Below are 22,437 nucleotides of genomic sequence, written 5' to 3'. Positions count from 1 at the left end.
AAAAATCCTACTTGTGCTTTCTTTATTGTCCTAAACTTTTTCAAGGGAGTTTTCTTTTCCGGACGTTCCCTGAAGGTCTCGGACAAGTCCCATGCTGGACTCCAGCGTTAAAGGTTGGGATCATGACGGCTCTCAGTACGACTTCTGTGCTCAGTCTGTGCTTCTCCTGCCGAGCAACCTGATTCCAAACAACGGTGATGAGCAGAATTCTGCTTTTTGAGCTCAAAACAGGCGAGAATTAGAAGACGAGCAGCTCAAAAAAAAAATAGGTTAACGAAAGACGGCGGCCGCCATGTTGTTCAATTAGTTCGCTTTCTCGAGTGATTAAGTCGATATTACGAGATAATAACTGTTTTCTTGAGATATTGGTATACGTGTGTTGCTCGTAATGTCGAAAACACAGTTTAATTATGTTTTATTAGTAGAAAACAGAAACAGGTTTGATTTTATGTTAGTAAAGTTCAAAACTTTAATGGCGGATTTGAAAGTAGTTTCTGGCCCGCTAATTATTTCATCCCAAATTTCCATTCCGTTCCAGTAATTAATGTTAAACTGCTTATTTATTGCTGACTGTGGGTGTTTGTGGTCAATTTCTCTGTGTTTGGACGCTCAGAAAGCGCTGCAGCGCGTAGAAAAAGTCCAGTTATTTGATTATTTGATAACTTTTTTTAAGACTATTAGCATTTGTCCTAAAGGCAAGCGAGGTATAAGGACGCGTCTACATCTTGCATTACTCGAACACGCAGGTTCACTCTAAGAAAAACAGTAATAAAATAATGTCATGGATTTATGTGGAGTTTGTTTGAACAATAATGAGTACTTGTGATGTTTTAGGGGTTATTTATGGTAATTAAAGTCAGAAACTGCTATTGTTTGTCTGGGGTGTTTTGGTGTACTTTATTGACGGTCCCTGCCTGCCTCTGTAGCTTCACATGGAAGCAAATTGCGGCTGTGACTTGTTTCCTGCTTCACCACAGACAAATACAAAACGTTTAAACTAGTCAATAGAACTACATACAACGTAATGTTTGTGAATAAATTTATTAGTACGAAGAACAAAACAGATTGGTGACCGAATGTGTCTATGAAACAGACATATTTCATCTTCTGTGCAGCTCATCTTGTATTTTTCATGAGAAAATGAGGTTAGTTAGTTTAAAGTTATTTGCTTTTATAATTTTTAAAATATTAAAACACAATTCCACAAAATAAATATAATGAAGATTCACCGTTTCTTTATTTTTATTGAATGCAGCGCTTCAATGTAATGAATCTTACTTTTTCTCTCCAGGTGGAGCGGTGAAACAGCGACACCGTGTGGCAGAACTACAACAGGTATTTTCTGGCTTAAACGTGACTGTATTTTTGTGTTTAAAAACAGGAATTTTGAAGTAGAATTTTACCGCACAGATACTCACAGTGTATATTAAAATTTTCAGAGGCATCTTATTGCAGAAAAAGCAAGAAATGGTCAGAATTTAGTTCAATCAGGAGCCGACAGGCTCTCAACAAGGAAGCAAGCCACTCAGGATGGTCGCAGTCTGGAGCCCTGTGTGACACTGAATTTGAAACAGCACATTGTAATTTCTGCATCTATTATTAAAGTATTTATTAATAATACAGTGGAGATGAATAGATTTGGTTAGCATGTTGATTTACGGCATGCACCCCTAAATTTTCTGGTTGTGCCCCTAAAATTTTCAGTTGGGGGCCAAAGTGCTCCTAGTGAAAAAAGTTAGTCTGGAGCCCTGGAAAGTGTATAATCCTGGCCTTTGATGGGTTCTTGTTATTGAATTTAGGTCCATGTGAGTTCTGTCCGTCCTGTTGCTGGAAGCTGAACCACAGACTGCCATCTCTTCTTTCTCTTTCGGCTTTTCCCATCAGGGGTCGCCACAGCGAATCATCCTTTTCCACCTCACTCTATCATGGACATCTTCTACCCTAACATTAGCCAACTTCATGTCCTCTGTTAAGACATCCATGTATCTCCTCTTTGGCCGTCCTCTTGCCCTCCTGCCAGGCAGCTCCATCTCCAACATCCTTCTACCAATATATCCACTATCCCTCCTCTGAACATGTCCAAACCATCTCAGTCTGGCTTCTCTGACTTTGTCGCTAACACAGGCAACATGAGCCGTCCCTCTGATGTACTCGTTCCTTATCCTGTCTAACCTGGTCACTCCTAAGGAGAACCTCAACATCTTCATCTCCGCTACCTCCATCTCAGCCTCTTGTCTCTGTCTCACTGCTACCGTCTCTAACCCATAGAGCAGAGCTGGTCTCACCACTGTCTTGTACACCTTTCCTTTGAGTCTTGCTGGCACTCTTCTGTCACACAACACTCCTGACACTTTCCTCCAACTGCTCCAACCTGCCTGCACTCGCCTCTTCACCTCTTTTCCACACTCCCCATCACACTGAACTGTTGACCCCAAGTACTTAAACTCCTGCACCTTCTTCACCTCAGCCCCCTGTAACCTAACGCTTCTACCTTGATCCCTCTCGTTCAGACACATGTATTCTGTCTTACTACGACTGACCTTCATGCCTCTTCTTTCCAGAGCAAACCTCCACCTCTCTAGCTGTTCCTCCACCTGCTCTCTACTCTCACTGCAAATTACAATGTCATCCGCAAACATCATTGTCCAGGGAGATTCCTGTCTTACCTCATCTGTCAGCCTGTCCATCAGCATAGCAAACAAAAAAGGACTCAAAGCTGATCCTTGGTGTAGTCCCACCTCCACCTTGAACTCCTCTGTCTGACCTACAGCACATCTCACCACCGTCATACTTCTCTCATACATGTCCTGAACTACTCTGACATACTTCTCTGCCACTCCAGACGACCTCATACAGTACCACAGCTCCTCCCTCGGCACCCTGTCATACGCCTTCTCTAAATCTACGAACACACAATGCAGCTCCTTCTGACCTTCTCTGTACTTTTCCATCAACATTCTCAAAGCAAAAATGGCATCAGTGGTGCTCTTACGGGGCATGAAACCATACTGCTGCTCACAGATCTCCACCTTCTTCCTAAGCCTGGCTTCCACTACTCTTTCCCACAGCTTCATTGTGTGGCTCATCAACTTTATTCCTCTATAGTTGCTGCAGTTCTGCGTGTCACCCTTGTTCTTAAAGATCGGAACCAGAACGCTTCTCCTCCATTCCTCAGGCATCTTCTCACTCTCTAAAATCCTATTGAACAACCTTGTTAGGAATTCCACTGCTGCCTCTCCTAAGCACTTCCATACCTCCACAGGAACGTCATCAGGACCAACGGCCTTTCCGCTCTTCATCCTTTTCAGAGCCTTCCTAACCTCATCCTTTCCAATCTCTGCTACTTCCTGCTCCACAACAACCACATCTTCCTCCCTTCTTTCCCTGTCATTTTCCACGTTCATCAGCTCCTCAAAATACTCCTTCCATCTTTTCTGTACACTCTCCTGGGTTGTTAGCACCTTTCCATCTCTGTCCTTAATCACCCTTATCTGTTGCACGTCCTTCCCATCTCTGTCTCTCTGTCTGGCTAGCCTGTACAAGTCCTTCTCTCCTTCCTTTGTGTCTAACCTGTCATATAGCTCATCGTAAGCCTTCTGTTTGGCCTTTGCCACCTCTCTCTTCACTCTACGCTGCGCTTCCTTGTACTCCTGTCTACCTTCCTCAGTCCTTTCTACATCCCACTTCTTTTTAGCCAACCTCTTCCTCTGGACGCATTCCTGTACTTCCTCATTCCACCACCAAGTCTCTTTACCGTCTTTCCTCTTTCCAGATGACACACCTAGCACCTTCCTACCTGTTTCCCTGATAATTTCTGCTGTAGTTTCCCAGTCATCTGGAAGCTCATCCTGATCACCCAGACCCTGTCTCAACTTCTGCCTAAATTCCTCACAAGTTTCTTCATTCTGTAGCTTCCACCACTTGGTCTTCTTTTCTGTTTTCCCTCTCTTCTTCTTCCTGACCTCCAGAGTCATCTTACACACCACCATGCGGTGCTGTCTGGCTACACTCTCTCCTACCACCACTTTGCAGTCACTAACCTCTCTCAAATGACCTCGTCTACATAGGATGTAGTCCACCTGGGTACTCCTACCTCCACTTCTGTATGTCACTCTATGTTCCTCTCTCTTCTGGAAGTAAGTGTTGACTACAGCCATTTCCATCCTCTTCGCAAAGTCCACCACCATCTGTCCCTCCAGATTCCTTTCCTTCACACCAAACCTGCCCATCACCTCCTCATCACCTCTATTGCCCTCACCAACATGCCCATTAAAGTCTGCTCCAATAACAACTCTCTCTCCTCTGGGGAAACTCTGTATGACCTCATCCAACTCACTCCAGAATCTCTCCTTCACTTCTAACTCACAGCCAACCTGTGGCGCATACCCACTGACTACATTCACCATCACCCCTTCGATTTCTAACTTTAAGCTCATCATCCTGTCTGAGACTCTTTTCACCTCTAGAACACTGTTTACAAACTCCCCCTTCAGAATCACTCCTACCCCGTTTCTCTTCCTATCAACACCATGATAGAACAGTTTGTATCCTCCTCCAATACTACGTGCCTTGCTGCCCTTCCACCTTGTCTCCTGCACACACAGTACATCTACCTTCCTTCTCTCCATCATGTCTGCCAGCTCTCTGCCTTTCCCTGTCATTGTGCCAACGTTAAGAGTCCCTATTCTCAAACCTATGTTCCTGCCTTTTCCCTTCTCTCTCTGGCCACGGGCCCTTCTGCCTCCCCTCTTTCTTCGACCAACAGTAGTCAAATTTCCACCGACACCCTGTAGGTTAACAGCATCGGTGGCGGTCGTTGTTAACCCGGGCCTCGACCGATCCGGTATGTCTAAAGTGTTGTGGATGATTCGCATGGTTATTTTGGCAATTTTTACGCCGGATGCCCTTCCTGACGCAACCCTCTCTATTTATCCGGGCTTGGGACCGGCACAGAGGCAACTGGCTTGAAACCCCTGTGGCTAGATTCACAGACTGCCATCTCTGAGCTGTTTTTTCTGCTGCTACTTGTTGTCTTCTAGATCTAGTTGGATGAGATCCAAAAGATTTTCTCCTTCAAGAGTTTGTATTCACTGTGGCTTGCTATAAAGTCCACAGCTTTCTTTCAGGACACACCTCTGGGATGTTAGGAGCAAAGGAAAGAGCGGTTGAAAAAGAACTCCCAGAGAGGATCCCATTGCACTAGTTCTCTAGTGCATCTACTAAAATTGGAACGATACAGAGAAGATTAGCATGGCCCCTGCGCAAGGATGACACGCAAATTCGTGAAGCGTTCCTCATTTTCTCTTTTAAAAACCAATTTCACCCATGTCTGTGCCTTTATTTAGGAACAAAAAACCCTTAATGAGAGGAAAAGTCATTATACTGGTCTTTTTCTAATTTCTTATTCAGAAAAATTCATAGCAGACAAAAATAAATATGAAAATATAAAAAAAGAAAAACCAAACAAATGAGATCAACAAACCAGAAACCAGGCAGAAGAAGTCTGACATGTTTTACTTGCAAACACTTGGATCACATCCTTGTGCTGATTTGGTTTTTAAAAGCTTTTTATTGGAGTCAGTTTGATTATATTTAGATTATTTGAGAAGCTGAAAATGTCCAAAATCTGTTAAAAGCCAAACCAAACAAGAAAACGATCCTGGTTCAATTTTAAAAACCGTTTTTGCTTTGAAATTTTGTTCTATTCCGTCGAAAAAACTGTCATCTTTTAAAAGTCTTTTTTTTAATTCAAAAGAATTCTCATATTACACAAAAATAGAACAAAACGCTTAAATAAAAGTTTCTTTATAGAATTCACGGACTTTGAAAACTAGGGGTGTGCAGAAAAATCGATTTGGCGATATATCGCGATATTCATTTGGCGATACTTGTATCGATTCCAAACGATATTTATCAAATCATTTATGGACGTCCTTCAGCGGCTGACTCTTGTTTTCCACTTAAACCCTTTTATGGTCTTTTATGGGTCCTTAATAAAGTCCAGGACCATTTGAGTTCTGACGGTTCTGTTGCTGGAAGCTGAACCACAGACTGCCATCTCTGAGCTGTTTTTTCTGCTGCTACTTGTTGTCTTCTCTTCCTGCTGGAAGGCAGCAGCAGAATCAAGTAAGTCTGACTTGTTTAAAGCAGTTTTCTTTTTCTCCACACAGATCTTTGTCTGGATCAGCATCTCTACATCTGTGTGTAACCACCAGCACATGGGGGTTGTTAGAGCTGCTGGTGGGTTGTTAAAGGTTCACAGATCATCCATCTGGGGTTGGAGAGGAGGGGTAATGACTCAGCTTTTTGTTCTAGTGTTTCCAGCTAGCCAGTCACGCTCGTTTGACGCCACACAACCCCCGTCTCTCTCCCAGCATGCCTCTGAAAAACATCAGGTAAACTTACCAACAAACCAAAAAACATAAATGAACCATTTCAGTACCAAATGTAGTCAAACATTGAATGGAAAAGTTGTATCGGAGAAGATGTAGTTGGATGAGATCCAAAAGATTTTCTCCTTCAAGAGTTTGTATTCACTGTGGCTTGCTATAAAGTCCACAGCTTTCTTTCAGGACACACCTCTGGGATGTTAGGAGCAAAGGAAAGAGCGGTTGAAAAAGAACTCCCAGAGAGGACCCCATTGCACTAGTTCTCTAGTGCATCTACTAAAATTGGAAAGATACAGAGAAGATTAGCATGGCCCCTGCGCAAGGATGACACGCAAATTTGTGAAGCGTTCCTCATTTTCTCTTTTAAAAACCAATTTCACCCATGTCTGTGCCTTTATTTAGGAACAAAAAACCCTTAATGAGAGGAAAAGTCATTATACTGGTCTTTTTCTAATTTCTTATTCAGAAAAATTCATAGCAGACAAAAATAAATATGAAAATATAAAAAAAGAAAAACCAAACTTATGAGATCAACAAACCAGAAACCAGGCAGAAGAAGTCTGACATGTTTTACTTGCAAACACTTGGATCACATCCTTGTGCTGATTTGGTTTTTAAAAGCTTTTTATTGGAGTCAGTTTGATTATATTTAGATTATTTGAGAAGCTGAAAATGTCCAAAATCTGTTAAAAGCCAAACCAAACAAGAAAACGATCCTGGTTCAATTTTAAAAACCGTTTTTGCTTTGAAATTTTGTTCTATTCCGTCGAAAAAAGTGTCATCTTTTAAAAGTCTTTTTTTTAATTCAAAAGAATTCTCATATTACACAAAAATAGAACAAAACGCTTAAATAAAAAGTTTCTTTATAGAATTCACGGACTTTGAAAACTAGGGGTGTGCAGAAAAAATCGATTTGGCGATATATCGCGATATTCATTTGGCGATACTTGTATCGATTCCAAACGATATTTATCAAATCATTTATGGACGTCCTTCAGCGGCTGACTCTTGTTTTCCACTTAAACCCTTTTATGGTCTTTTATGGGTCCTTAATAAAGTCTAGGACCATTTGAGTTCTGACGGTTCTGTTGCTGGAAGCTGAACCACAGACTGCCATCTCTGAGCTGTTTTTTCTGCTGCTACTTGTTGTCTTCTCTTCCTGCTGGAAGGCAGCAGCAGAATCAAGTAAGTCTGACTTGTTTAAAGCAGTTTTCTTTTTCTCCACACAGATCTTTGTCTGGATCAGCATCTCTACATCTGTGTGTAACCACCAGCACATGGGGGTTGTTAGAGCTGCTGGTGGGTTGTTAAAGGTTCACAGATCATCCATCTGGGGTTGGAGAGGAGGGGTAATGACTCAGCTTTTTGTTCTAGTGTTTCCAGCTATCCAGTCACGCTCGTTTGACGCCACACAACCCCCGTCTCTCTCCCAGCATGCCTCTGAAAAACATCAGGTAAACTTACAAACAAAGCAAAAAACATAAATGAACCATTTCAGTACCAAATGTAGTCAAACATTGAATGGAAAAGTTGTATCGGAGAAGATGTAGTTGGATGAGATCCAAAAGATTTTCTCCTTCAAGAGTTTGTATTCACTGTGGCTTGCTATAAAGTCCACAGCTTTCTTTCAGGACACACCTCTGGGATGTTAGGAGCAAAGGAAAGAGCGGTTGAAAAAGAACTCCCAGAGAGGATCCCATTGCACTAGTTCTCTAGTGCATCTACTAAAATTGGAACGATACAGAGAAGATTAGCATGGCCCCTGCGCAAGGATGACACGCAAATTCGTGAAGCGTTCCTCATTTTCTCTTTTAAAAACCAATTTCACCCATGTCTGTGCCTTTATTTAGGAACAAAAAACCCTTAATGAGAGGAAAAGTCATTATACTGGTCTTTTTCTAATTTCTTATTCAGAAAAATTCATAGCAGACAAAAATAAATATGAAAATATAAAAAAGAAAAACCAAACAAATGAGATCAACAAACCAGAAACCAGGCAGAAGAAGTCTGACATGTTTTACTTGCAAACACTTGGATCACATCCTTGTGCTGATTTGGTTTTTAAAAGCTTTTTATTGGAGTCAGTTTGATTATATTTAGATTATTTGAGAAGCTGAAAATGTCCAAAATCTGTTAAAAGCCAAACCAAACAAGAAAACGATCCTGGTTCAATTTTAAAAACCGTTTTTGCTCTGAAATTTTGTTCTATTCCGTCGAAAAAACTGTCATCTTTTAAAAGTCTTTTTTTTAATTCAAAAGAATTCTCATATTACACAAAAATAGAACAAAACGCTTAAATAAAAGTTTCTTTATAGAATTCATGGACTTTGAAAACTAGGGGTGTGCAGAAAAAATCGATTTGGCGATATATCGCGATATTCATTTGGCGATACTTGTATCGATTCCAAACGATATTTATCAAATCATTTATGGACGTCCTTCAGCGGCTGACTCTTGTTTTCCACTTAAACCCTTTTATGGTCTTTTATGGGTCCTTAATAAAGTCTAGGACCATTTGAGTTCTGACGGTTCTGTTGCTGGAAGCTGAACCACAGACTGCCATCTCTGAGCAGTTTTTTCTGCTGCTACTTGTTGTCTTCTCTTCCTGCTGGAAGGCAGCAGCAGAATCAAGTAAGTCTGACTTGTTTAAAGCAGTTTTCTTTTTCTCCACACAGATCTTTGTCTGGATCAGCATCTCTACATCTGTGTGTAACCACCAGCACATGGGGGTTGTTAGAGCTGCTGGTGGGTTGTTAAAGGTTCACAGATCATCCATCTGGGGTTGGAGAGGAGGGGTAATGACTCAGCTTTTTGTTCTAGTGTTTCCAGCTATCCAGTCACGCTCGTTTGACGCCACACAACCCCCGTCTCTCTCCCAGCATGCCTCTGAAAAACATCAGGTAAACTTACCAACAAACCAAAAAACATAAATGAACCATTTCAGTACCAAATGTAGTCAAACATTGAATGGAAAAGTTGTATCTGAGAAGATGTAGTTGGATGAGATCCAAAAGATTTTCTCCTTCAAGAGTTTGTATTCACTGTGGCTTGCTATAAAGTCCACAGCTTTCTTTCAGGACACACCTCTGGGATGTTAGGAGCAAAGGAAAGAGCGGTTGAAAAAGAACTCCCAGAGAGGACCCCATTGCACTAGTTCTCTAGTGCATCTACTAAAATTGGAACGATACAGAGAAGATTAGCATGGCCCCTGCGCAAGGATGACACGCAAATTCGTGAAGCGTTCCTCATTTTCTCTTTTAAAAACCAATTTCACCCATGTCTGTGCCTTTATTTAGGAACAAAAAACCCTTAATGAGAGGAAAAGTCATTATACTGGTCTTTTTCTAATTTCTTATTCAGAAAAATTCATAGCAGACAAAAATAAATATGAAAATATAAAAAAAGAAAAACCAAACAAATGAGATCAACAAACCAGAAACCAGGCAGAAGAAGTCTGACATGTTTTACTTGCAAACACTTGGATCACATCCTTGTGCTGATTTGGTTTTTAAAAGCTTTTTATTGGAGTCAGTTTGATTATATTTAGATTATTTGAAAAGCTGAAAATGTCCAAAATCTGTTAAAAGCCAAACCAAACAAGAAAACGATCCTGGTTCAATTTTAAAAACCGTTTTTGCTCTGAAATTTTGTTCTATTCCGTCGAAAAAACTGTCATCTTTTAAAAGTATTTTTTTTAATTCAAAAGAATTCTCATATTACACAAAAATAGAACAAAACGCTTAAATAAAAGTTTCTTTATAGAATTCATGGACTTTGAAAACTAGGGGTGTGCAGAAAAAATCGATTTGGCGATATATCGCGATATTCATTTGGCGATACTTGTATCGATTCCAAACGATATTTATCAAATCATTTATGGACGTCCTTCAGCGGCTGACTCTTGTTTTCCACTTAAACCCTTTTATGGTCTTTTATGGGTCCTTAATAAAGTCTAGGACCATTTGAGTTCTGACGGTTCTGTTGCTGGAAGCTGAACCACAGACTGCCATCTCTGAGCTGTTTTTTCTGCTGCTACTTGTTGTCTTCTCTTCCTGCTGGAAGGCAGAAGCAGAATCAAGTAAGTCTGACTTGTTTAAAGCAGTTTTCTTTTTCTCCACACAGATCTTTGTCTGGATCAGCATCTCTACATCTGTGTGTAACCACCAGCACATGGGGGTTGTTAGAGCTGCTGGTGGGTTGTTAAAGGTTCACAGATCATCCATCTGGGGTTGGAGAGGAGGGGTAATGACTCAGCTTTTTGTTCTAGTGTTTCCAGCTAGCCAGTCACGCTCGTTTGACGCCACACAACCCCCGTCTCTCTCCCAGCATGCCTCTGAAAAACATCAGGTAAACTTACCAACAAACCAAAAAACATAAATGAACCATTTCAGTACCAAATGTAGTCAAACATTGAATGGAAAAGTTGTATCTGAGAAGATGTAGTTGGATGAGATCCAAAAGATTTTCTCCTTCAAGAGTTTGTATTCACTGTGGCTTGCTATAAAGTCCACAGCTTTCTTTCAGGACACACCTCTGGGATGTTAGGAGCAAAGGAAAGAGCGGTTGAAAAAGAACTCCCAGAGAGGACCCCATTGCACTAGTTCTCTAGTGCATCTACTAAAATTGGAAAGATACAGAGAAGATTAGCATGGCCCCTGCGCAAGGATGACACGCAAATTCGTGAAGCGTTCCTCATTTTCTCTTTTAAAAACCAATTTCACCCATGTCTGTGCCTTTATTTAGGAACAAAAAACCCTTAATGAGAGGAAAAGTCATTATACTGGTCTTTTTCTAATTTCTTATTCAGAAAAATTCATAGCAGACAAAAATAAATATGAAAATATAAAAAAAGAAAAACCAAACTTATGAGATCAACAAACCAGAAACCAGGCAGAAGAAGTCTGACATGTTTTACTTGCAAACACTTGGATCACATCCTTGTGCTGATTTGGTTTTTAAAAGCTTTTTATTGGAGTCAGTTTGATTATATTTAGATTATTTGAGAAGCTGAAAATGTCCAAAATCTGTTAAAAGCCAAACCAAACAAGAAAACGATCCTGGTTCAATTTTAAAAACCGTTTTTGCTTTGAAATTTTGTTCTATTCCGTCGAAAAAAGTGTCATCTTTTAAAAGTCTTTTTTTTAATTCAAAAGAATTCTCATATTACACAAAAATAGAACAAAACGCTTAAATAAAAGTTTCTTTATAGAATTCACGGACTTTGAAAACTAGGGGTGTGCAGAAAAAATCGATTTGGCGATATATCGCGATATTCATTTGGCGATACTTGTATCGATTCCAAACGATATTTATCAAATCATTTATGGACGTCCTTCAGCGGCTGACTCTTGTTTTCCACTTAAACCCTTTTATGGTCTTTTATGGGTCCTTAATAAAGTCTAGGACCATTTGAGTTCTGACGGTTCTGTTGCTGGAAGCTGAACCACAGACTGCCATCTCTGAGCTGTTTTTTCTGCTGCTACTTGTTGTCTTCTCTTCCTGCTGGAAGGCAGCAGCAGAATCAAGTAAGTCTGACTTGTTTAAAGCAGTTTTCTTTTTCTCCACACAGATCTTTGTCTGGATCAGCATCTCTACATCTGTGTGTAACCACCAGCACATGGGGGTTGTTAGAGCTGCTGGTGGGTTGTTAAAGGTTCACAGATCATCCATCTGGGGTTGGAGAGGAGGAGTAATGACTCAGCTTTTTGTTCTAGTGTTTCCAGCTATCCAGTCACGCTCGTTTGACGCCACACAACCCCCGTCTCTCTCCCAGCATGCCTCTGAAAAACATCAGGTAAACTTACCAACAAACCAAAAAACATAAATGAACCATTTCAGTACCAAATGTAGTCAAACATTGAATGGAAAAGTTGTATCGGAGAAGATGTAGTTGGATGAGATCCAAAAGATTTTCTCCTTCAAGAGTTTGTATTCACTGTGGCTTGCTATAAAGTCCACAGCTTTCTTTCAGGACACACCTCTGGGATGTTAGGAGCAAAGGAAAGAGCGGTTGAAAAAGAACTCCCAGAGAGGATCCCATTGCACTAGTTCTCTAGTGCATCTACTAAAATTGGAACGATACAGAGAAGATTAGCATGGCCCCTGCGCAAGGATGACACGCAAATTCGTGAAGCGTTCCTCATTTTCTCTTTTAAAAACCAATTTCACCCATGTCTGTGCCTTTATTTAGGAACAAAAAACCCTTAATGAGAGGAAAAGTCATTATACTGGTCTTTTTCTAATTTCTTATTCAGAAAAATTCATAGCAGACAAAAATAAATATGAAAATATAAAAAAAGAAAAACCAAACTTATGAGATCAACAAACCAGAAACCAGGCAGAAGAAGTCTGACATGTTTTACTTGCAAACACTTGGATCACATCCTTGTGCTGATTTGGTTTTTAAAAGCTTTTTATTGGAGTCAGTTTGATAATATTTAGATTATTTGAGAAGCTGAAAATGTCCAAAATCTGTTAAAAGCCAAACCAAACAAGAAAACGATCCTGGTTCAATTTTAAAAACCGTTTTTGCTTTGAAATTTTGTTCTATTCCGTCGAAAAAACTGTCATCTTTTAAAAGTCTTTTTTTTAATTCAAAAGAATTCTCATATTACACAAAAATAGAACAAAACGCTTAAATAAAAGTTTCTTTATAGAATTCACGGACTTTGAAAACTAGGGGTGTGCAGAAAAATCGATTTGGCGATATATCGCGATGTTCATTTGGCGATACTTGTATCGATTCCAAACAATATTTATCAAATCATTTATGGACGTCCTTCAGCGGCTGACTCTTGTTTTCCACTTAAACCCTTTTATGGTCTTTTATGGGTCCTTAATAAAGTCCAGGACCATTTGAGTTCTGACGGTTCTGTTGCTGGAAGCTGAACCACAGACTGCCATCTCTGAGCTGTTTTTTCTGCTGCTACTTGTTGTCTTCTCTTCCTCCTGGAAGGCAGCAGCAGAATCAAGTAAGTCTGACTTGTTTAAAGCAGTTTTCTTTTTCTCCACACAGATCTTTGTCTGGATCAGCATCTCTACATCTGTGTGTAACCACCAGCACATGGGGGTTGTTAGAGCTGCTGGTGGGTTGTTAAAGGTTCACAGATCATCCATCTGGGGTTGGAGAGGAGGGGTAATGACTCAGCTTTTTGTTCTAGTGTTTCCAGCTAGCCAGTCACGCTCGTTTGACGCCACACAACGCCCGTCTCTCTCCCAGCATGCCTCTGAGAAACATCAGGTAAACTTACCAACAAACCAAAAAACATAAATGAACCATTTCAGTACCAAATGTAGTCAAACATTGAATGGAAAAGTTGTATCTGAGAAGATGTAGTTGGATGAGATCCAAAAGATTTTCTCCTTCAAGAGTTTGTATTCACTGTGGCTTGCTATAAAGTCCACAGCTTTCTTTCAGGACACACCTCTGGGATGTTAGGAGCAAAAGAAAGAGCGGTTGAAAAAGAACTCCCAGAGAGGACCCAATTGCACTAGTTCTCTAGTGCATCTGCTAAAATTGGAACGATACAGAGAAGATTAGCATGGCCCCTGCGCAAGGATGACACGCAAATTCGTGAAGCGTTCCTCATTTTCTCTTTTAAAAACCAATTTCACCCATGTCTGTGCCTTTATTTAGGAACAAAAAACCCTTAATGAGAGGAAAAGTCATTATACTGGTCTTTTTCTAATTTCTTATTCAGAAAAATTCATAGCAGACAAAAATAAATATGAAAATATAAAAAAAGAAAAACCAAACTTATGAGATCAACAAACCAGAAACCAGGCAGAAGAAGTCTGACATGTTTTACTTGCAAACACTTGGATCACATCCTTGTGCTGATTTGGTTTTTAAAAGCTTTTTATTGGAGTCAGTTTGATTATATTTAGATTATTTGAGAAGCTGAAAATGTCCAAAATCTGTTAAAAGCCAAACCAAACAAGAAAACGATCCTGGTTCAATTTTAAAAACCGTTTTTGCTTTGAAATTTTGTTCTATTCCGTCGAAAAAAGTGTCATCTTTTAAAAGTCTTTTTTTTAATTCAAAAGAATTCTCATATTACACAAAAATAGAACAAAACGCTTAAATAAAAGTTTCTTTATAGAATTCACGGACTTTGAAAACTAGGGGTGTGCAGAAAAAATCGATTTGGCGATATATCGCGATATTCATTTGGCGATACTTGTATCGATTCCAAACGATATTTATCAAATCATTTATGGACGTCCTTCAGCGGCTGACTCTTGTTTTCCACTTAAACCCTTTTATGGTCTTTTATGGGTCCTTAATAAAGTCCAGGACCATTTGAGTTCTGACGGTTCTGTTGCTGGAAGCTGAACCACAGACTGCCATCTCTGAGCTGTTTTTTCTGCTGCTACTTGTTGTCTTCTCTTCCTGCTGGAAGGCAGCAGCAGAATCAAGTAAGTCTGACTTGTTTAAAGCAGTTTTCTTTTTCTCCACACAGATCTTTGTCTGGATCAGCATCTCTACATCTGTGTGTAACCACCAGCACATGGGGGTTGTTAGAGCTGCTGGTGGGTTGTTAAAGGTTCACAGATCATCCATCTGGGGTTGGAGAGGAGGGGTAATGACTCAGCTTTTTGTTCTAGTGTTTCCAGCTATCCAGTCACGCTCGTTTGACGCCACACAACCCCCGTCTCTCTCCCAGCTTCTTTCTCTTTCGGCTTTTCCCATCAGGGGTCGCCACAGCGAATCATCCTTTTCCACCTCACTCTATCATGAACATCTTCTACCCTAACATTAGCCAACTTCATGTCCTCTGTCAAGACATCCATGTATCTCCTCTTTGGCCGTCCTCTTGCCCTCCTGCCAGGCAGCTCCATCTCCAACATCCTTCTACCAATATATCCACTATCCCTCCTCTGAACATGTCCAAACCATCTCAGTCTGGCTTCTCTGACTTTGTCGCTAACACAGGCAACATGAGCCGTCCCTCTGATGTACTCGTTCCTTATCCTGTCTAACCTGGTCACTCCTAAGGAGAACCTCAACATCTTCATCTCCGCTACCTCCATCTCAGCCTCTTGTCTCTGTCTCACTGCTACCGTCTCTAACCCATAGAGCAGAGCTGGTCTCACCACTGTCTTGTACACCTTTCCTTTGAGTCTTGCTGACACTTTTCTGTCACACAACACTCCTGACACTTTCCTCCACCCGCTCCAACCTGCCTGCACTCGCCTCTTCACCTCTTTTCCACACTCCCCATCACACTGAACTGTTGACCCCAAGTACTTAAACTCCTGCACCTTCTTCACCTCAGCCCCCTGTAACCTAACGCTTCTACCTTGATCCCTCTCGTTCAGACACATGTATTCTGTCTTACTACGACTGACCTTCATGCCTCTTCTTTCCAGAGCAAACCTCCACCTCTCTAGCTGTTCCTCCACCTGCTCTCTACTCTCACTGCAAATTACGATGTCATCCGCAAACATCATTGTCCAGGGAGATTCCTGTCTTACCTCGTCTGTCAGCCTGTCCATCAGCATAGCAAACAAAAAAGGACTCAAAGCTGATCCTTGGTGTAGTCCCACCTCCACCTTGAACTCCTCTGTCTGACCTACAGCACATCTCACCACCGTCATACTTCTCTCATACATGTCCTGAACTACTCTGACATACTTCTCTGCCACTCCAGACGACCTCATACAGTACCACAGCTCCTCCCTCGGCACCCTGTCATACGCCTTCTCTAAATCTACAAACACACAATGCAGCTCCTTCTGACCTTCTCTGTACTTTTCCATCAACATTCTCAAAGCAAAAATGGCATCAGTGGTGCTCTTACGGGGCATGAAACCATACTGCTGCTCACAAATCTCCACCTCTTTCCTAAGCCTGGCTTCCACTACTCTTTCCCACAGCTTCATTGTGTGGCTCATCAACTTTATTCCTCTATAGTTGCTGCAGTTCTGCATGTCACCCTTGTTCTTAAAGATCGGAACCAGAACGCTTCTCCTCCATTCCTCAGGCATCTTCTCACTCTCTAGAATCCTATTGAAAAAACTCGTTAGAAATTCCACTGCTGCCTCTCCTAAGCACTTCCATACCTCCACAGGTACGTCATCAGGACCAACGGCCTTTCCGCTCTTCATCCTTTTCAGAGCCTTCCTAACCTCATCCTTTCCAATCTCTGCTACTTCCTGCTCCACAACAACCACATCTTCCTCCCTTCTTTCCCTGTCATTTTCCTCGTTCATCAGCTCCTCAAAATACTCCTTCCATCTTTTCTGTACACTCTCCTGGGTTGTTAGCACCTTTCCGTCTCTGTCCTTAATCACCCTTATCTGTTGCACGTCCTTCCCATCTCTGTCTCTCTGTCTGGCTAGCCTGTACAAGTCCTTCTCTCCTTCCTTTGTGTCTAACCTGTCATATAGCTCATCGTAAGCTTTCTGTTTGGCCTTTGCCACCTCTCTCTTCACTCTACGCTGCGCTTCCTTGTACTCCTGTCTACCTTCCTCAGTCCTTTCTACATCCCACTTCCTTTTAGCCAACCTCTTCCTCTGGACGCATTCCTGTACTTCCTCATTCCACCACCAAGTCTCTTTACCGTCTTTCCTCTTTCCAGATGACACACCTAGCACCTTCCTACCTGTTTCCCTGATAATCTCTGCTGTAGTTTCCCAGTCCTCTGGAAGCTCATCCTGACCACCCAGGACCTGCCTCAACTTCTGCCTAAATTCCTCACAAGTTTCTTCATTCTGTAGCTTCCACCACTTGGTCTTCTTTTCTGTTTTCCCTCTCTTCTTCTTCCTGACCTCCAGAGTCATCTTACACACCACCATGCGGTGCTGTTTGGCTACACTCTCTCCTACCACCACTTTGCAGTCATTAACCTCTCTCAAATGACCTCGTCTACATAGGATGTAGTCCACCTGAGTACTCCTACCTCCACTTCTGTATGTCACTCTATGTTCCTCTCTCTTCTGGAAGTAAGTGTTGACTACAGCCATTTCCATCCTCTTCGCAAAGTCCACCACCATCTGTCCCTCCAGATTCCTTTCCTTCACACCAAACCTGCCCATCACCTCCTCATCACCTCTGTTGCCCTCACCAACACATCCATTAAAGTCTGCTCCAATAACAACTCTCTCTCCTCTGGGGATACCCTCTATGACCTCATCCAACTCACTCCAGAATCTCTCCTTCACTTCTAACTCACAGCCAACCTGTGGCGCATACCCACTGACTACATTCACCATCACCCCTTCAATTTCTAACTTTAGGCTCATCATCACCCGTCTCTCTCCCAGCATGCCTCTGAAAAACATCAGGTAAACTTACCAACAAACCAAAAAACATAAATGAACCATTTCAGTACCAAATGTAGTCAAACATTGAATGGAAAAGTTGTATCGGAGAAGATGTAGTTGGATGAGATCCAAAAGATTTTCTCCTTCAAGAGTTTGTATTCACTGTGGCTTGCTATAAAGTCCACAGCTTTCTTTCAGGACACACCTCTGGGATGTTAGGAGCAAAGGAAAGAGCGGTTGAAAAATAACTCCCAGAGAGGACCCCATTGCACTAGTTCTCTAGTGCATCTACTAAAATTGGAACGATACAGAGAAGATTAGCATGGCCCCTGCGCAAGGATGACACGCAAATTCGTGAAGCGTTCCTCATTTTCTCTTTTAAAAACCAATTTCACCCATGTCTGTGCCTTTATTTAGGAACAAAAACCCTTAATGAGAGGAAAAGTCATTATACTGGTCTTTTTCTAATTTCTTATTCAGAAAAATTCATAGCAGACAAAAATAAATATGAAAATATAAAAAAAGAAAAACCAAACTTATGAGATCAACAAACCAGAAACCAGGCAGAAGAAGTCTGACATGTTTTACTTGCAAACACTTGGATCACATCCTTGTGCTGATTTGGTTTTTAAAAGCTTTTTATTGGAGTCAGTTTGATTATATTTAGATTATTTGAGAAGCTGAAAATGTCCAAAATCTGTTAAAAGCCAAACCAAACAAGAAAACGATCCTGGTTCAATTTTAAAAACCGTTTTTGCTTTGAAATTTTGTTCTATTCCGTCGAAAAAACTGTCATCTTTTAAAAGTCTTTTTTTTAATTCAAAAGAATTCTCATATTACACAAAAATAGAACAAAACGCTTAAATAAAAGTTTCTTTATAGAATTCACGGACTTTGAAAACTAGGGGTGTGCAGAAAAATCGATTTGGCGATATATCGCGATATTCATTTGGCGATACTTGTATCGATTCCAAACGATATTTATCAAATCATTTATGGACGTCCTTCAGCGGCTGACTCTTGTTTTCCACTTAAACCCTTTTATGGTCTTTTATGGGTCCTTAATAAAGTCTAGGACCATTTGAGTTCTGACGGTTCTGTTGCCAAGTACTTTTGTTTTATTTGCAAGAATTTTCATATTACACAAAAATAGAACAAAACACTTAAATAAAAGATGCTGTATAGAATTTATGGATTTTCAACACTAGGGGTGTGCAGATCAATCAATTAATCAAATCAATTTGGTTATGTATCACGATATTCATTTGGCGATACTTGTATCGATCCCAAGGGATGTTTATTTAATAATTTATGGACGTCCTTCAGCGTCTGACTCTTGTTTTCCACTTAAACCCCTGACCGCTAGTTGGCAGCACCGCCCACTGAGCCTCTTTGAGCAGCTCTACACCACACAAAACAACTCAGCCATGGGACAGATAGAGCTGTGGGTGGTAGTTTGTCCCTCACGGTGCACCATAGGCTAACATTCATGGCCACCACCTGTCTGTTCACCTGTCTAATGAAAAAGCATACCCTGCAATGATATTTCCCTCTGGTTTGCTACAGGGGTGATTTTGTATTGTGCAGACAATGGTTGTAACTTAACATTTCCTCTGAAAGAACTTCTCATCAACATTTTTTGAGTTTTTTACTTGTCTTTGCTTTGTTTACAGTGAACATCCAGTGTTCAGAAGAGCGTCCAATGGGACACTCCTAAAAGCCTCAAATCATCAAACTTGGCCTCCAAAAGGAGTCCCACAGGTCCAAAACCCCAGAGGAGGTGGAGAAGGAGGCACGGGCCCATGTCACCAGTGAGGGTGGGGAGATCGATAACCCCACCCTGGTGCTGAGCCGGTGGAAGGTCCAGTTTGGTAAATACCAGGACAAGACCTTCCAATGGCTGCTGGAAAATGACGTGGGCTACACTATCAATCTGGTGTCCTCCCACCAGAAGGAGCGAGAGAGGACAGCGTCTCAGTCCCCACTGATGGTCAACAAGGTGATGTGTCTGAGGTTCATTTGTCTTAGTTCCAAGTGTGATGCTTTAACAGAACTTTTGGACCAGCAGGACGGCCTCATCCGTTGCTCCTCAGCCTATCCTGACTTTGTGGAGGTGGTCAGGTTCCACCAGGCGTTTGAGGAGGCTCCGGTGAGGTCTCTTCAGTCTGGGTAGGAGGGACAGGCCCTTGTTGGCTTTGGGGACTTTAAGTTCGAGACGCTGCAGAACCTGTACGAGTCTGAGGACCCCAAAAAAGATCCGGTACTTAATCACAGAGGATCACATGTTGTAATCCAGTTTGTCATCATATGAACAGATGGGAAATTTTAGCTTTAACTGACAACTCTAGATTATGAGAACATGGAGAACAGCATTTTTTGATGTTGCACTTGTATCCCCACACTGTAGTTTCTACTTGTTTGGTTTTTTACCAGGTTTGTCAACTACTTGTGGAGGAAGATTCCTGCTCCAGGAACACAGATGGAGAACGCCGTACGCTCCATCAAGGCCAGGGACAGACTCCTGCTGCTGCAACTACCACCTCTCCCAGCAGCAGCAGCAGCTCTGCATCAGGTTCATCAGGCCTGGCAGCCAAATCTGCACAGAGGTAGAATGTTTCAGTCTCAAAGCTGTTCACTGCAGTGTGTCTGCTTGTGTTCTAATAAATTGACATTTAACTTCTTATTTTTTAGATTTACGTCCTTTGTCTCTGGTCGGCGTTCTCTGTCTGTGGTGGAAATGCAGGTGAAAGTAAAGCAGCTTGTGGGCAGACCTGCATTTCCAGGTACATTAGAAATGAACAGTCAGAATAGAGTGTAGATCTCGTCATGTGATCAGTGATTTCATGTGGTATGGTGGTGTTTTCAGCCTCCTCTGCATCTGCTGCTTCATCCCGAACCTTCGCTGAGCCTACGGATGAAGAGCTGGTCAGCGCTGTAGTTGACATAGAGTGTGACAGAACAGAACAGACACATTCAGAGGTCAGGTTGGACACGTTGATGTGTCAGCTGATGTTAACTGCTATTTTTCTTCTATTTGAAAATAATTCTGTGATGGGAGATGAACTGGAAACAGAACAGTAAAGGCCCGTACACACCGGGACGAATTTCGCGCGCGATTTTCGCCGACATTTAACGCCTCGTGACTAAACAAAGGGCACCAACGAGAGTGTGCACACCGACGCGAAAAAACGCCACGCGTCAAAGCGTCAAAAAAAAAAAAAGCCTCGGGTTGTTGTTGTTTTTTTGACGCGTCGCGTCAAAATCTATTCGACCAATGAGAATGGCGCTTCTGCACACGTGTCTGGAGCTTCTGAAGTTACAGTAAAACACAACTTGGGGGCGCTCAAACACAAAACTGCCTTGCTGGGCACACATACCAGCGAAGAAGATAGACGCCGAGTTGCATCTACACAGCCGCAAAGAAATAATGACGGACATTCTGAAATATCCCCGATCCCCGAAGTTGGAGCAACTGGTGCTTGAAATATTCATGTTTTCTTTGTTTGATTCTGACAAGCGCGTAAATACTTGCTCTCTTCTTGTGAGGGAAAAGCGAGTTTAAGAAGCGTAAAGTTGCGCAGCGCCACCTTGTGTACAGGAGTATTTCTGTTTACATTAAGCCCCATCTAATGTCAGGGAATGAAATTGCATGTTCACTCGGCTCATCGTCAGCTCTAAATTCTGCGGTCTGGTGTATCTTTTCCAACTATCCCAGCATCCCGGTACCAGCGTCTCTTTGTCTTGTCCAGGTTCTCCTGCCGGCAAAAAAAGTGGGAGAGGGCTGTGCTCGAGCAGGAAGCTGGACTTCCTGCCGCTTCAGCCGTTTCCCTGCAGCCTCTCCCTGCAGCTAAAGGGCGGTCCTCGCTTCAGGTGGGACAGGGACAGCCCTACAACTACAAGCTGCCAGAGGAGAACATTCCTCTGCCAGCAACACCATCCGGGACTGAACCCCAGCTTGACCCTGAAGCTCCTCCTCCTCCATCACCACCTCCTCCTCCTTCTGAGCGTGTGCCCAGGACGACCACCTTCAGAAGGAGGAAAGCGGAGGAAGCAGCAGCAGCAGCTCCGGGAAAAGGCCTTCCAACCAAAGTCCGCCGACAGGTGGGGCAGTACACCTGCAGAAAGTGTGGCCAGCCAAAAAGGCTAGACACCGGCCACACACGCATTGCTGGGGTGTCTTACTGCGCAACCGTCGGTGGGAAAAGTGTGAAGGAATGGAGGGAAGGAACACTAAAGACTTTTAAAAATATATTTCGTTTTTCTACTTTTAATTAAAAATTAATATTTTTGTTGCAAAGGATCCCAGGACCACTAAAAACTATTTAAAGACATCAAGTTTTTCTACATTTGTTAAGTGAAAAATAAATATTTTTGTTGCAAAGCTTGTGTTCTGTTCTTTTATTTAAACATGTAGTAATTTGGGTAAAAATGAGCTTCCATGAAGGTTTGTCAAAACATAATTTATTGAAACAGAACAGTATGGATTCTCAGATGGACCCCAGCTGCTTCCTTGGAGCCTCTTCCTGCAACTAAAGGGACCACAACACAAATTGATCACACATTACTTTGAGGCTCTGATTCTGTCTTTGCTCAGACAATGGCCCATTCTTCTCTTCTCTGTGGGGGGAAGAGGGGTGGATGGGGGCATCTTGCTGCCGTGCACAAGGTCGTGAGTTCGAGCCCCACCTTGGGCAAACACAACAAAAAAATAAAATTGTGTTACTTTACAGACACATCTGTAAAATAATCACAAAGGTGTTTGAAATTATTTCAGTGGGAA

General features: G+C 41.9%; 1 protein-coding gene and 8 non-coding genes across 18 annotated transcripts; all 9 read left to right on the top strand.

Annotated features, from left to right (window-relative positions):
* Positions 1-67: 67 nt before the first annotated feature.
* LOC144995357 (uncharacterized) lies at positions 68-22,038 on the top strand. 10 transcript variants are annotated; one of them, XM_078955005.1, is made up of 21 exons: positions 68-194; positions 1,292-1,335; positions 6,171-6,240; positions 6,316-6,395; positions 7,619-7,688; positions 7,764-7,843; positions 9,065-9,134; positions 9,210-9,289; positions 10,512-10,581; positions 10,657-10,736; positions 11,959-12,028; positions 12,104-12,183; positions 13,405-13,474; positions 13,550-13,629; positions 14,852-14,921; positions 19,331-19,656; positions 19,726-19,917; positions 20,091-20,263; positions 20,349-20,440; positions 20,524-20,636; positions 21,407-22,038. In XM_078955005.1, the coding sequence occupies exons 1-16, from the start codon at positions 92-94 to the stop codon at positions 19,372-19,374; spliced, it is 1,161 nt and encodes a 386-aa protein (XP_078811131.1). In that variant the 5' UTR covers positions 68-91; the 3' UTR covers positions 19,375-19,656; positions 19,726-19,917; positions 20,091-20,263; positions 20,349-20,440; positions 20,524-20,636; positions 21,407-22,038. The 10 variants fall into 10 exon arrangements, with proteins under 10 accessions (XP_078811131.1, XP_078811130.1, XP_078811128.1 ...); XM_078955004.1 differs by lacking the exons at positions 19,726-19,917; positions 20,091-20,263; positions 20,349-20,440; positions 20,524-20,636; positions 21,407-22,038 and having other exon boundaries at positions 14,852-14,971; positions 19,331-19,469; XM_078955002.1 differs by lacking the exons at positions 19,331-19,656; positions 19,726-19,917; positions 20,091-20,263; ... (1 more) ...; positions 20,524-20,636; positions 21,407-22,038 and adding an exon at positions 14,997-15,289 and having other exon boundaries at positions 69-194.
* On the top strand, positions 5,197-5,302 carry LOC144995710 (U6 spliceosomal RNA). Its single transcript, XR_013659220.1, has one exon. It is a non-coding gene; the product is annotated as a U6 spliceosomal RNA (small nuclear RNA).
* LOC144995719 (U6 spliceosomal RNA) lies at positions 6,643-6,748 on the top strand. The gene has a single exon (XR_013659228.1). It is a non-coding gene; the product is annotated as a U6 spliceosomal RNA (small nuclear RNA).
* LOC144995709 (U6 spliceosomal RNA) lies at positions 8,091-8,196 on the top strand. Its single transcript, XR_013659219.1, has one exon. It is a non-coding gene; the product is annotated as a U6 spliceosomal RNA (small nuclear RNA).
* LOC144995708 (U6 spliceosomal RNA) lies at positions 9,537-9,642 on the top strand. The gene has a single exon (XR_013659218.1). It is a non-coding gene; the product is annotated as a U6 spliceosomal RNA (small nuclear RNA).
* Positions 10,984-11,089, top strand: LOC144995718 (U6 spliceosomal RNA). Its single transcript, XR_013659227.1, has one exon. It is a non-coding gene; the product is annotated as a U6 spliceosomal RNA (small nuclear RNA).
* LOC144995707 (U6 spliceosomal RNA) lies at positions 12,431-12,536 on the top strand. Its single transcript, XR_013659217.1, has one exon. It is a non-coding gene; the product is annotated as a U6 spliceosomal RNA (small nuclear RNA).
* On the top strand, positions 13,877-13,982 carry LOC144995692 (U6 spliceosomal RNA). Its single transcript, XR_013659204.1, has one exon. It is a non-coding gene; the product is annotated as a U6 spliceosomal RNA (small nuclear RNA).
* On the top strand, positions 17,926-18,031 carry LOC144995705 (U6 spliceosomal RNA). Its single transcript, XR_013659216.1, has one exon. It is a non-coding gene; the product is annotated as a U6 spliceosomal RNA (small nuclear RNA).
* Positions 22,039-22,437: the final 399 nt, after the last annotated feature.

This window comes from Oryzias latipes, chromosome 11 (assembly GCF_053564925.1).
Source record: "Oryzias latipes strain Hd-rR chromosome 11, Olatipes_Hd-rR_3.1".
NCBI classification, from domain to species: Eukaryota; Metazoa; Chordata; class Actinopteri; order Beloniformes; family Adrianichthyidae; genus Oryzias; species Oryzias latipes.
Note: the sequence above shows the minus strand (reverse complement) of the source record. Positions and strands in the feature narration are given on the sequence as shown.

Coding starts and splice junctions, on each gene's coding strand:
- LOC144995357 (XM_078955002.1), top strand. CDS start 92: ATGCTGGACTCCAGCGTTAAAGGTTGGGATCATGACGGCTCTCAGTAC. Junction 195..1,291: donor CAACCTGATTCCAAACAACG/GTGATGAGCAGA, acceptor TTTTCTCTCCAG/GTGGAGCGGTGAAACAGCGA. Junction 9,290..10,511: donor ATGCCTCTGAAAAACATCAG/GTAAACTTACCA, acceptor TTCTCCACACAG/ATCTTTGTCTGGATCAGCAT.